Source organism: Psammomys obesus, unplaced genomic scaffold, assembly GCF_907164565.1.
Source record: "Psammomys obesus unplaced genomic scaffold, mPsaObe1.curated_primary_1811, whole genome shotgun sequence".
NCBI lineage: Eukaryota > Metazoa > Chordata > Mammalia > Rodentia > Muridae > Psammomys > Psammomys obesus.
Window position 1 is genome coordinate 19835356 of NW_026596046.1, and position 15174 is coordinate 19850529.

A 15174-nucleotide genomic window follows, 5' to 3' on the forward strand; every position below is an offset into this window, starting at 1 on the left:
ACACACACACACACACACACACACACACACACACACACACACACAATCAGAGGCGGGTGCTTGCCATTCTGCTCTGAAGCTTCAGTTACGCTGACCAGTCACAATTCTAAGTAGATTTCAGCCTGATCTGGAAGGTTGTCATTTTATTATCATACTGCTATCCATAGCCAAACTATTAACAAGTATCTTACAACAAACCATAGTGTTATTAAGCTGAACCTACCAAATACACAAAGGTACATGATGATGGGGCTCTGAGCTCTTGCTTCTGGTTATCAGTCTGATAAATGATACTGAGGTCCTCAGGGCTTCTCTTTAAATAGCTTGTTACACTAACTACAGTTTAGATTTTAAAAGTTAACTTTATTTGTAATTTGAGCCCAATTTGTGTATGTAGTCAGAGTTCCTAGAATTCAAATTTTAAAAGAGTGGAATATTTTATTAAAATTTGTTGTTGTTGTTGTTGTTGAATTGAGCCAGTAATGTTTTGTATTGGGCACTGGATAGGTTAAAAAACACAACTAAAATGATAAAACCACACTTTGAAAAGGATACATTATTTGAATAGTTTTATCAAGAACAACCTTAAATTTAGTGGAAGATTATATATTAAGATTGGATTATCTAACGGTATTTTGCCTTTAAGTCAGATTTTGAGGGCACACTATCTGAGTGAGACCCTCAGAATCATTATTAATCCAAGTGAACAGATCTCATACTCACACCGTTTTTGGTTTGTTTTGACGTAAACAGGCTCAGTTCTCTCACATCGGTGCTTCCCTTCATGCGAGAACTGCTTATGTCTACAGAGTCCCTGAAGAAGCGAAAATCCTTTTTTTAGCGTTAAACATAGCCTATGGAGTTCTTCCTCAGCTCTTGGCCTATCGTTGCACCTACAACCCTGAGTTCTTCCTAAGAACAAAGGCAGATGAAAAGGTGGAGTAAACATACCTCACGTCCTTTCTGAGCCTGTTAATGGAACTCTACTTTTCTTCCCTTCCATACATGAATACTCATGAACAATTCACATTCTTGCTCTGCAGCTTATTTTCTCTGTGAGTGAAAATAATATTATTGTGTGGGCACATTTTCATTTTTGAAGGGAAACTGAAGTTGAGAAACAGCTTGTTTAAAAAAAAAGTATCAAAATTTTTTTGTGAATGTGATCATTGATTTTAACATTGTTTGCACATATTATGTGTGAAAATTACAACTCTAGTGCCTAAAAAAAAAAAAGCACAAAATGAAACTCTTCAGAAGTGACTAACCATATTCACTATGCATAGGAAATAATTCAAAACAGCAATTATAGGTTGGAGAGATAACTTCTTCATATGAAATGTATGCGTCATTGACAATCTTAATATACACACCAGATCATCAGGATATTTTTAAGTTGTCTAAAGTGTCTTCAACAAGGAAAACATATTATTTATTGCTGTCAAAACTTTTATTATGAATTTAAATAGTTAAAATGACACAAATCAACTTCATTAGTTGCCTTAATGAACAATTGTTTTACTGGTGGCTGGCAATAATTTTCTTGTGTTTCTGTGTATATCTTCAATAAAATTATTTTTGGTGTTTTATAAAGATAAACTTTATTAACTTTGAAGCATTTCATGTATACATTTTTTCATGACAAATTTTGAACTTTTATTTAAGAAACCTGTGCCAGGTGGTGGCAGCACACGCCTTTAATCCTAGCACTTGGGAGGCAGAGGCTGGCAGATCTATGAGTTTGAGGCCAACCTGGTCTACAGAGAAGGTTCCAGGACAACCAGGGCTACAGAGAAACCCTGTCTCAAAAAACAAAACCAAACCCTGTTATATGTCCCAATTTAAAATGTTATATACATTCTCCATATGTTTTACTGTAATCAATGGCCTTTTGATGAATTTCATTAATTTTAAAATAAAATACTAAAAACCTGATGTGGCAGTCTGTCTTTTAATGAACTTTCGATACTTGAATCTGTGTGCGTACAATCAATTGCTACATGACAGAAAAACACAGTGGCCTCCTCAGTATGCCTAAGGGCTCAGAGAGTGGTATGTTTAACCTCCAGACCCCAGCATCACCTTCTTCACATAATGACACTGGCCTTTAGGTGGTCTTATAGTTTCTCTTCATTTTCATTAGTTCTTCAACAAAATAAGAAAACCAAACGAAAACGGAATGCATACAAGGCTGTATGTAAGCGTAGGGTCCACTGAGCTGGTGTTTTCTTAGATGTGCAGACAGATCCTACTGATACTCCCTCCCATCCCTCAACTAACCTAACAACCAGAATATTTAAAAAGAAAAAAATGACAGAAAAAAAATCTTCACCTGCACTTAATTCTAATGTCAACTTGCTGTCAATCTTTGCTTTAATATAGTAATTACATTAATATTTCACATTACACGTATAAAGCCAAATAACACTAACTCGGTTGTTTACAACCTCAAACCTTACTCCCAGTACACATTCCAATAAATTTATTCTGTAAAAACAATACATTTTTTTTGTCTTTGATTTTTTTTTACAGTAAACTTTTCAGCTACAAACCTTAAACATACACAAAAGATGTTCCAAGGACAAGCACAGCAGGGTTGATGAAACCCAAATTGACTAAGTGTTCTCACAGTATAAGCTGGCATAAAAATAAATAAGACTCTATTATCACAATAGCAACAATAATGTACACATAATAATGGCTTGTGGATGAATGTTACCTACTCTAATTCTATTTCCAAAAGAAAAGCTTATTTTAAAAGCCTATATTCAAGAGTCAATGCTTTGTCTAGTTTCCCATAGTGCTCCTGCTGATTTCAGCTTTCAAGTGTGAAGTGACCATCTTGAGTGATCAGCTCAAATCATATTGGCATTGGGAAAAAAATAAATCCTTGCTTTATTTTGGTATAACACAAAAAGACTCACTAGGTTCACATATAAACTCAGTTTGTGTACACAGCAACATGAGTTTTGAGAAGTATAGGTTTCAACTAGCTATTTCTAATACAGAATAGGTACTTTACAATATGGTCGAACTTTACACATGGCCTTAGAACTGAAAGATGATTTTAATTTCATCTCCAATATACCAACAGTGTGTATCTAGGAGTTGGTTCTTGGGTTCTGTTAGAAAGAAAATCCCATCCTGAAGTATTATGTTGAGCAGTCATCTAAAAAATAGGAATTACTATTTAACTGAGTAAATTACTATTTTCCTGATGGTGGGGTAGAGGCGGGAAGCTGATGACCAGAACTGCCTTGGCAAAGAAGCCTAGATATGGAGAAGTCTGTGCAAAAATCTTGATAATTCTTAGTGGTTAAGGGCAACTTCATGCAACCAAGTAACATAAAATTAAGTCAGTAACCTTAAAAAAGGTTCAAATGTCTCTTTTTCTCTTCAACAGAACAGAGAGGAATGTGAATAATGTACACACATACTGGGCTTCTGTCAATGACAACAAAGACTGTGTTGGTTCATATCGAATCCAAGAATGAGACAATCAAACATTTAACCTTCTTGTGGTGTCTCTCAATATGCAGCATTCATTACGGTAGTTAGGTCTGGAAGAAAGCAAATGAAACAAGCCTTAGATGAGCTGGGGTACTCACACGGGAAGCCGTCCACACCTCTGGAGCACAGCACTGCTTTTTCTGAGGTCTGAAACAGCATCAGCTTTTATGGCGGCAGCAAGAAGCTTTGCTTTTTATCCACAAAAAGTTAAATGCTAGTTTTAGTGTTCTGCTAAAAACACAAAAACAAATCCTGAAGAGGAATCTTTGTCTACTCGCTGACAGGGGGAAGGTGTGCTGTTGTCACAAGCTCCACCACTCGAGATGTTTGCTGCTGGTATGCACAAAGCTGCTAAAGTAACGGCAACCTGCGCCTAATGTAGGACTGTACTGTCTGAAAGAAAGGTGAGCTGGGTAAAGCTGCAAACCACACAGGCACACACAGGGGCAAAATATTTACAACTTTAGTTACTTGTGGCACACATGGCACAACAAAGTACAAAAGTTAACATCAGTATGTCCATTCTCTGACTTTATACTTTTGAAGAAAAAAAAAGAAACAAAGTCCAGATTTCTTTTAAAATTCATGTGGGATACATGTGACAAAGACAAAAATTTCCTGTTTCATAAAACAATCAAAAATTTAATTCAGTTTTATATTTTATGCTTTAGAATGTGTGTTCATTTGTACATGTGTGGGTGCATGCCACAGTGCACACGTGACGGTCAGATGGCAACACGCTCCAGCAGGTTCTCTCCTGCTGTGTGCACGTTAGGATCAAGGCTCAGGTCATCAGGCTTGGTGGCAGCTTACTTTATCCACTGAGCCATCTTACAGACCAAGAATTACATTTCAATTTAAATTCCAACTTTAAACTGTGTCAGGTTATATTTCCCCAAGGAGGTGCTATTTTTGTTTTCTGTGTCATTAACCTAAATATATTAATTACTTCTAGTTCTCATGGGATGGACAAAAAAAAAAAAAAAAAAAGGAACTCGGGCCACAAATATGTTTTCCTCTAAAACAGCTTGAGTATCTTATAAGTAACCCAATCAACACATGTGCCTGTGGATGATCCCAGTTACCCAAAGCCAGTCACACTTACCCTATTCAAATCACCACAGGACCAGCACCAGAAAAAAAGGCATCACACTTACCATTCCCATAGGAGGGCAGAAACAGATTTTACTTTCTCTGTCCCTACCCCAATCAAGGAGGCTGGCAGACCTTCGATTTTTTTAAAGTCATGTTTACAACCTATGAACTTGAAAAATGTAATGTCTAGTAACTGATTTATGAATAAATGAAAATACTAGCTTTGGAGGACTCTCTTAGAAGGAAGAAAATACCCAAATCATGAAAAATTGTTAATCAACCAAAAAAAACTTCAGTAGTATATTTTATTAATATTATGTGAAAGGCAATAAATTCTATGTTTATCCTGGCAGAAAATTCACTTAACAGCTCAATTAATATTAAAGACTATTCTGGAGCAGATCCAACAGTCGCCTCAAGAGTACTGTCAATGCACAGAAAAGACAGTGTCTCCAATGTGACCTTTAAGAGGACACCTCTTTATTTTTAAATAAGGTGCTGTCAAATGGGTGCTTGTAGAGCAACTGCAGAGTCTGTGACTTTTAAATGTTTAACTACTGTATTCACATGCATTAATTTCTAATTCATAATGGTGTCTACATACTGGACATGGAGCTCTGGGTATCTGTGAGGCCTGATGCTCCCTCTACCTAGAGAGCAAGGGTGGTATTCATGCTCTGTGCTCACGTTTCATGCCTTATGTGGGTATGCTGACTGGCATGTGGAGGGTACAGTCAGAGTCCTTCTTGAGCTATTTTAATTTTAGACATGCTAAAAGGCCTTAGAGAACAGCAAAGCTGACGATACCCAACATACGGCAGGTAGAAGCCAAAAGGATTTTTTTCACAGAATACCCTTTTCATATAAAAATTTATATTATGATATGTATGTTTGGTGAGTTGAGTGGTGAGATTAAAATCAAAATTACAGTGAGAGTCCATCTCACCCCAGTAGGAATGGCTATCTATAATCAAGAAAACACATATCAAACGCTGCTGAGGACACAGATGGAAAAGGGAGCCCTAACTCTGCTGGGGAGACAGACTCGCAGAGCTTCTATGAAACCTGTGTGGAGGGTCTCCTAAAGACTAAAAGTAAGGGCTGACGAGACGGCTCTGTGACTGAAGTGTTTGCTGCTCCAGCCAGAGGACCTGACTTTGGATCCCTAGCACCTGTGTGAGGCTGTGTATGGCAGTGAATATTGGTAACACCAGTGCTTGCAGAGGAAAGCAGATGGGAGAGGCACTACACAGCCAACCTAGCAAAATCCATGAGCATCAGTTCACTGAGAAACTGTCTTCTTTTTCAAAATGGAAAGTGATGGAGGATTTTCAATTTTGCCCTCTGGCACATACACACGCAGACGTGCACACAAATGAAAAAAATATCAACAAGGCAGAATTACTGCTGATCATGTGTACCAATCCTGAATATACACACAAAGAATCAAAAGCAGCATACAGTAGAGGTACGTACTTGTATGCCCATGTTTATTGTGACACTTACAATAGCCCAGTTATGGAATCAGGCTAAGTGCCTACAAAAGGATAAAAAAAACATGACACACACACGAGTTTTACCCAGTCAAAAGAAATTATGCTGTCTGAAGGAAAATGATTGGCACTAGAGATCACTGTATTAAATGATATAAACAAGACCTAGAAAGTAAAAAAAGCTTGTTTTCTCTCATGTACAGATTTGAGATTTAAAACAAGAAAGAGATAAGCAGGAGGTGAAAGGGAACAAGGACCAGGCCTGGGTAAATATAACGGTATGTACGCATGTAGGTGCGTATGTATATACATATTCACATACACACACACACATACACATACACACACACACACACACACACACACGGGTGAAAACTTTGTAATGAATCTGTGTAGTTACTATACACCGAGAAAAAGATTTAATATTGGGCACTTTGTAAAAAAAACAGAGACTTACTAATTCATAGAAAAAATACAGTATTTGTTGCCAGTGATAAAATTTGATTATTTAAGTGAAAATTTTAATTCTAAATCCTCCATGTGACAGTGCCTTGACATTTCAAGACTTCTAAAAAGATAGCGATACTTAGAAACAAGATTAAAATATAATAAAATAAATCAGTATTTGTAGTAGTAAACCAGTATTTCCAAACAAGTTAAAAACTATTTGAACTGCCAAGTAGTCTTAACGGATTTTACTGAACCAAAACATAAAAGTTCAGATTCCTCATTAGCATTAGCTGTCAACTTGACACAGCCTAAAATGATGTGAGGGTCTCAAATGAAAGATTACCCAGATCAGATTATCTGTGGCCATGTTTCTGTGGCCATGTTTGAGAGCAACTGTCTTGCTTGATGATTGAAGTGGTAGGGCCCAGCCCACTGCCACCAGCACCATCCTTAGGCAGGTGGTCCTGGGCTGTATAAGGAAGCTAGCTGACCACAAACCAGGGTGAAAGCAAATGTGTGGAGACAACACCCAACATTCCTCCATGGTTTCCTCTCCAAGCTCCTGCCTTGCCTGAGTTCCTGCCCTGACTTCCTTCAATGATGGACTGTGACCTGAAATGGAAGCCAAATAAACCCTTTTGGTCAGTGTTTTATTACAGCAACAGAAAGACACTAGATGGATTCCTAATGCAATTACCTTTTAAGACACTACTATACATAAGAAATAATAGGGCTAGAAATAGAAAATAGAAATAGGAAAAGAAGAAATCATCCCTATATGCAGCTGATAATCTGATACTTAAAAGATCTCAAAAGTTTTATCAGCGAATTCTTAGAACATAAAGACATTTTTAACAAAGCAGCAGGATACAAAAAGAACATACAGAAATCAAAAAAACTTGCTATACACTGATAATGAGCTTGCTGAGAATCAGAAAAGTAAAATTCCCAGGAATAAATCTAACCAAAAAGGTGGAAGACCTTCACAATGAAAAGTGAAGAAACTGAAGAAAGAAACTGGAAAGCAGGAGATGGAAAGGTTCCCTGCTCATGTGTTGGAGGGATCAATATTTGAAATGGTTACATTACTGAAAGTGATATGCATGGTGTCAATACAAAAACAGATATACATTCCAATGGAATATAGAACAGAGGACCTGGAAATAAAGCCACAGACACAGCCACCCAATTTTTATTTTTATAAAAAATATGTATTAGGAGGAAACTACTTATTCAATAAATGGTTCTAGGAAAACCAGATATATACCTGTAGGAAAATAGAACTAAATCTGTATCTCATCCTGTATAAAATAAATTCTGTATAAAATAAATTCAAAATGAGATCAAAGACTTTTATATAAGACCTAATACTTTGAAAATACTTGAGAGAAAGGAATGTGAAGTTGAGAAGGGAAAGTGGTGGTAAGGAATAGGGGAGGAAATGGAAAGTAGATCTGATCAAAGTACATTTATGTATGTAATTCTCAATAATTTTTACCTTAAAAAGTGAACAAAAACACAGGGAAAGTATTTTAAGACAGAAGCATAGGCAAGGACTTTCTGTCAGCTTTAACAGCATAAGACATAATCCACTCCTAGGATACATCCAAAATATGCTCAAGTATATAACAAGGACATGTTCATAGCAGCTTTATTTGTAATAGCCAGAATCTGGAAACAACCCAGATGTCCCTCAATTCAAGAATGGATACAGAAATTGTGGTACATTTACACAATGGAATACTACTCAGCAATTGAAAACAAGGATATCATGAAATTTGCAGGCAAATGGTGGGAACTAGAAAAGATCATCCTGAGTGAGGTATCCCAGAGGCAGACATACATGGTATATACTCACTTATAAGTAGATATTAGATATAACATAGGATAATCATACTAAAATCTGTACACCCATAAAGCTAAACAAGGAGGACCCTGGGTAAGATGTTCAATCTTCATTCAGAAAGGCAAACGGGATGGACATTGGAAGAAGGTGAAAATAAGGAACAAGACAGGAGCCTACCACAGAAGGCCTCTGAAAGACTCTACCCAGCAGGGTATTAAAGTGGATGCTGAGACTCATAGCCAAACTTTCGGCAGAGTGCAGGGAATCTTATGAAAGAAGGGGGAGATAGAAAGACCTGAAGGGGACAGGAGCTCCACAAGGAGAGCAACAGAACAAAAGTATCTGGGTACAGGGGTCTTTTCTGAGACTGAAACTCCAACCAAGGACCATTCATGGAGATAACCTGGACCCCCTGCAAAGAGGTAGCCCATGGTAGCACAGTGTCCAAATGGGTTCCATAGTAATGGGAACAGGGACTCTCTCTGACATGAAGTCAGTGGCTGGCTCTTTGATCATCTCCCCCTGAGCAGGGAGCAGCCTGACCAGGCCACAGAGGAAGACTATGAAATACAGTCCTGATGAGACTTGATAGGCTAGGGTCAGAGGGAAGGGAAGGAAGACCTCCAATATCAATGGACTGGGGAAGGGGCATGGGAGGACAGGAAGGAGGAAAGGGGGAAAGGCAGGATTGGGAGGAAAGGAGGGTGGGGCTACAGCTGAGATACAAAGTGAATAAATTGTAATAAATAAAAAAATATATTAAAAAAAAGAAAAACAAGATTTTGAGAGAAGAGAAAAAATAAAAGGAAATAATCCCAAGGATTGAGAAATGGGATTATATAAAATTAAAAAGGTCCTGTTATAATAAAAGAGAAAGATGAAGGAGGTGGAGAGAAAACCTATTGTGGGGGGAAAATCTTTGTCAATTCTACGTTTCTCAGGGGATTAGTATCTAGAATATATGAGAAACTACAAAAACGGAACATAAGAAATCTAATTAATAGATGAACATATTTTAGATTTTTATAGTTAGCCCCTCCTCCCCCACAAACTCAGATCCCTGGCCTCAACCTCCTTTCTTGTACTTGAGCTGAATTAACTCTCTGCCCTCACTGTGCCTGCACAACCCCATCTGCATGGAGCAAACTCAATCCTTCTCACTGCTTGCTTTAAGCCTGTGCCCACCAGCCCCAAGGAGTCCCACTGCCTCAACAACCACCTTCATTTCTCATCCATTCACTCTTCTGTTCTAAGTAACATTTTTAAACCACTTCCTTTCTTGTGAAACTTCAGCACTTTTGCCCGCATTCCCTCAAGTGACCGTTTCCTTAGAAAACAGAAGCAACCACACAAGAATTTTTTATAAACTCTCATCCCAAGTACCCACTAACCTGCATCTCTGCCCTAATAACCCTCACGACGTGTGCTCATCTTATGCTTTCCTGCCTTTTAAAGAACACAGCTCCAGCAACTTTTCTTTTTGATAATTCATCTGTTGAACCATTTATAAGAGATTTGTGCATCAAGAAGACAAAGCCCCTTCTGACATTCTATTATAGCTCATGAGTATCAAGTACTTAAATAAATTTAATATCAGGCTATTAACTTTATGAACTATTATGATTATGTAGAAAGCTACTATAGTTTAGGGTGGGTAACTGACCAAATAAATATAAGTGAGTCCAGGCAGAAACCCATGATATGTAACAGACGGTCTCAGTAAGATGTTTGAAATGATCATGCTTAAAGACAGAAAATGATAAATCACAAAATAAAAGTGAAAAGATGACTATACTAAAATTGAAAAAGTATGTTCTCTAAAAGAAAAAGAAAGTGAACAGAGAAGACACAAACTATTAAATAGTATCCTGCAGAATAAGTGAAGCCCTGTAAACCAGTTAGAAAAAAAAAGTCTAGGGAAAACAGGCGGGAAAAAAACAAAAAACAAAAAACCCTGGAAATGTGTACCATGGATAGGGAACATGATAAACATAAGAAACCTTGATCTTATCATTGACTGCACTGCATTACAAATCCATACTGTAATAATTATTTTAGACCAACATACTGTAAAAAATCAAAGTCAGATGACACCAAGTTAACTACAGGAGCTTTGCTGTTGGTCTGAGCATACATGGTCCAATTCCTCCAGAAAGTGACTTGGTAAAAATGAAACCCATAAATTTGTACTTCAGCATTTTCAGTTGTAGCTACATACCTAAAAAAACTTGAGCATGTATACTAGGAGAAAAAATTCTTATAGCAATATAGTTCTAAATTGTCCAAGCTAGAAACAGCCCAAATACCCATTAACAGTCCAAATAAGTAAATTGTGGCATATTCATATAGCATTATATATGCTTTATAAACTGAGCATTATACAACATTGAAAACTGAATAAGGGCTGGCAAGCTGGCTTGGTAAGGAAAGCATGCTCTGCTAAGTTCAAGACCTGAGCTGGATCCCTAGGACTCATGTGAAGAGTATGGATTTTCAAAAGTTGTCCTGGGATCTCTACACATGCACCTTTGCAAGCTGTGACAGCCCCCACCCACCAAGTAATCACTTTTTTAACTAAAAAAATTAAATCTTCTGCCTCATATAAGCAAATGAATTAACTTTACAAGCATAGTGGTGAGTAAATGTCATCATTAGAAGTACACAGAGACAAGTCAAACTGAACAGTGTTGGTAAGATGGATATGGGAATTCTTAAGGAAGTGTACCACACAGACTGAAGAAGGAGAGCCCTAGGAAACAGGGAAGCAGACGAGAATGGTGACTGGTAAGGACAGTCAGAAGGAGAAACTGCCCCCATGACATTAAATGCTGCAAGAGAAGAAGATAGGCCAAGAGTGGCGATGCACCCTGCGACCCAGCCCTCAGGAGGGTGAAATGAGTAACATAAATTTGAGGCCAGCCTGAGCTACATAGTGAGAACTAGGCCAGACAGGGTTACACAGCAAGACCCTGTCTCAAAAACCGAGAGGAGGGAGAAGGAGGAAGTTGAGGGAGGCTAACCTGAGTAACAGGAGTAAGACAACAACTAAAATCATACTTTGAGAGTAAGATTGAAAACTAGGTGAAGAAAGAAAAAGCAGAGAGGCAACTGGGACAGGTAAGAACAGGTACGAGCAGACAAAGTTAGAGTTCAACAGAAGAGTAACAATGTACCCCATGGGTACACGAGTCACCCACACATTCAATCAGTGTAGTACTGGGAGCTAACCGTTAGGCAAGCACTCTCCCTCACGTGCTCAGTCTCCATAGGTTATTATTTGAAGACAAGTGATCTATACAGAGAAGATGCTATGGGAAATGCCTAAGTACAAAAAATTATCTTCCTACCACTTTATGAGTGTGGACCTGCCTATAATGCCAAAGTCAACAAGAACCAAAATAAGTGAATCTGTTCACATGTGTATTTTAAATTTCAGTATTCAAACGTAGCTTGAACACTTATATTCAATTTTGGACATGCCATTGACTTTATGAAACAGAACTGTTGAATTTCATAGTATCAATTATTTGCAACCTACTTTAAAATACTCTGAAGTTGCTAAAGTAGTAAAAATAGTCAGGGCTCCAATTTTCCAGGAAGGTGTACTTTCCATATGGCCCTCTCTTGTTTTCAGATTCTAAACATCTGACCATTCTTTCAGGCTTTGTGAATGGCTATCACAAGCTGCAAGTTTACTAATGCTAATTCATGGACACCGATTCCAAGGTGAAATGTCTTGTAGGTTAAGAGGAAATAAGGAAAGCATCAGCACAGCCTCACCCCTTCACCAGCTTTCTGCAAGTCTGAAGTCGTGTTTCTTGTGTCATTGCCAGCATCTCCACCCTCCGAGCTGCTTTTGTTTTCCTCTTCTTTGCAGTCTTTATCATCTTCATCTCCTGGAGATTTCCGGGACTGTTTAGAAGACTTCTAAACATTTAAACAAGTTAAAAATTAGAGTCAAAAGCAGAGCTCCAAATGCACAAATGTAAGTAGAGAGGTGCATAAAGAGCTGGCATGTATGTGGTCTGTGCAACTTGACACAGTACAGAGAGAGAACACAAGCCGAAGCTGGGCTAGGTGATGACGGACAGATCACTTCTCTGGGCCTCAGATAACTAGCTGGAAAGGAAGCAGATGTGGGCTAGATGACCACCTAATTCTTGTAAGAACTGCGACATTAAGAACTGGACAAAACATACCCACCACTAAATACAACTGGCTGGGTACTTGCTGCCTTAGCAAACATTAGCACTGGAAGGCATGCTCAAAAATCATCCTTTCCTTTTTTGCCACTATTTTATAGGAACAAAACCAAGGTCCAGAGAAGTGAGGTGGACTTTCTAAGACAACACATGGCACTCACCAGAGAATACCTCTTGCAGCTGTCTGGCTCAGGGTATAACAGAAAGATCCTGACAAAGCTTTTGTATCATAGCACAACACAAACAATTTAATCTTTAAACTGTGAGTAATTACTAAACACCAAGGCTATACTGGTTAACCAGTCATTTTCTTTGTCATCTTGCATTTTGAAATGAAACTATAGCTTGTAGCCGAAGTCACCTGGCAGAACAGAATTAAAGTTAGGAAAAGATGGCTCCAATTGTATGTCTTATTTATAATGATGATATGCAGCATTTTTAAAGATTTCCTTTCAAAAGACTTTTTTGAATTTTTTATAATAATATTTATTTACTGTGTGTATGCATTTGCGTGGGTGCATGCACCCGCCATGGCATGTGAGGAAGTCAGAGAACAACCTGCGGGAGCCAGTTCTCTGCTGCAATCAAGTGGTTCCTGATGACTCAGGTCATCAGGCTTCGTGGCAAAGTGCCTTTGCCCAGAGTGATCTTGATGACTGCTCGTAAGTGCTCTTTGTTTCTAAGTCAAAAATTAGTTTAATTTCAAGTATATACACAATGACTAATGGGCTCATGTGAATGACCACTGGGTAGAAAACATGAAAGCTAAGCAGCTTGTCCTAATGCAGTCCCTTTAATAGGTTTTGAACTTGACCCGCTTATCTTTTTATCTATTAAATCCACATTTCTCTAAAGTTTCATGGGCTGGGATTATAGCTCAGTTAGTAGTGCTTGCCTAGAATGCAGAAAACCCTGGGCTGGATTCCCCAGCACTATATATGCTGGGCATGAGGGTCCATGTCTGTAATCCCAGACCTCAGGGGATAAAGTACGGACGATAACAAGTTCAAGGGCATTCCTGGGCTACATAATGAATTGAGTCCAACCTGGGCTACATGAAACCATTTCTCTAGGAAAAGTAGTATGTACTAGAGAGGGAAATTAAAAAAAAAATTAAACTTCAAGTACTTTGCAAATAAAAAACTAAGGTAAACTGACTCAACCAAATCATTTTTTGGCCTTTCAGAAATGAATTAGTGTATTTTAGCCCCCTCATCCAATCAGATTTTTAAAATAATTTTAGTTCTGTTTGCGCACATGTATGTGTGTCTAGGGTGCAGGTATAAGCAGCAGTTGTGAGCAGTTTGATGTGAGTGATGATCAAACTCTGCTCCTCTACGAGAACAGTAAGTACTTTTAACTTCTGAGCCATCTCTCCAGCCCTTTACATACATAATTAGTTTTGGTTTTTTTCAATGCAAAGATGGGCTAAAGAGATGGCTCATTGCTTAAAAGAACTTACTTGCAGAAGACCTGGGTTCATTTCACATCACCAATACAATGGCCCATAATCATTCATAACTCCAGTTCCAGAGGATCCAATGCCCTATTTTGGTTTCTGCAGGCAATACACACGTGTTGTACATACAAACATGCAGGCAACATACACACATAAAATAAATAATTCTAAAATACAAAGAGATTTAGTTACATGATAGTAACGTAATTAGACTGCTTCTATTTTACTTGACTAAAACTACAAAACACGCCCACAATGTTAGTTTAAAATGTTATAACTTATAGATTAAAAACAGATTTATACTAACTTATAGGTTAAAAACAGATTTATTAATGAAGTTTGAAGCATATTCAGTTAAAGATCCCATATGCCAATATAAAGGTAAAGTTTCATTTTAGTAAAAATTATGTAGCACTTGAAATGTTCTAAATTCATTATCCAGTAACCCTAAATTAACAGTCCTGATCTGCCACTCTTGGCCTAATGCACAACATCATAATATATCCAATGCCTGTGCAGGGTGTTTGTGAGCAACGCTGAGCTATGCTTCTCGGCACTTAGCATGATATACATACCAAGTCTCACATCAATAGGAGCTAGGGCATCGCTGGAGTTCTACTAATGGGTAACAATATTTAGTATCTTAGCAGGAAGTCTAGCTGCCAAGCTAACTCTGTGAAGCTCTTCAGATCATAATTCCTGTGCGTTTGGTATTTATCATCTGTTTTATCAGTGTGGTCCTAAATTGGTTTTATGCCTAACTGTTGCTTTGTTAACTAAAATTATTGCTCTGCCAGTCTCCTTATCAGTTAATTGTTGTAAGGATTTGATAAGCCTTAACCATAACTCACTTGCATACAAAATACTTTTTTTAATTTTTTATTTAACTTTTATTAATTACACTTTATTCATTTTGTATCCCCCCATAAGCCCCTCCCTCCTTCCCTCCCGGTCCCACCCTCCCCCCCAAAATACTTTTTATCTATATTTTTCTAGTATCTGCTAGTACTTAATATGAATCAGCCATACCCTTACTGTTAAAAAGATCTGTAATTTTCTTCAGATCTGTATGTTGGCTTTTTGATTATGCATTTTTCCCCCCATAGGTAAATGAAGTTA

The 15174-nt window shown here is 37.8% G+C and overlaps 2 protein-coding genes across 2 annotated transcripts in view; one reads left to right on the top strand and one right to left on the bottom strand.

Moving 5' to 3' along the window:
• The window catches only part of Tm6sf1 (transmembrane 6 superfamily member 1), a 26261-nt gene extending 24326 nt beyond the window's left edge, over nucleotides 1–1935 (top strand). Inside the window, exon 10 of the mRNA XM_055623208.1 lies at nucleotides 754–1935. Within this exon, the coding sequence (XP_055479183.1) occupies nucleotides 754–945 (192 nt within the window). The 3' untranslated portion in view covers nucleotides 946–1935. The remainder of the gene's footprint in view (nucleotides 1–753) is intronic.
• The window catches only part of Hdgfl3 (HDGF like 3), a 55584-nt gene continuing 41951 nt past the window's right edge, over nucleotides 1542–15174 (bottom strand). The window contains exons 5-6 of the mRNA XM_055623210.1: nucleotides 12175–12321; nucleotides 1542–3560 (exon numbers count right to left, since the gene is read on the bottom strand). Of these exons, the coding sequence (XP_055479185.1) occupies nucleotides 3555–3560; nucleotides 12175–12321 (153 nt within the window). The 3' untranslated portion in view covers nucleotides 1542–3554. The remainder of the gene's footprint in view (nucleotides 3561–12174; nucleotides 12322–15174) is intronic.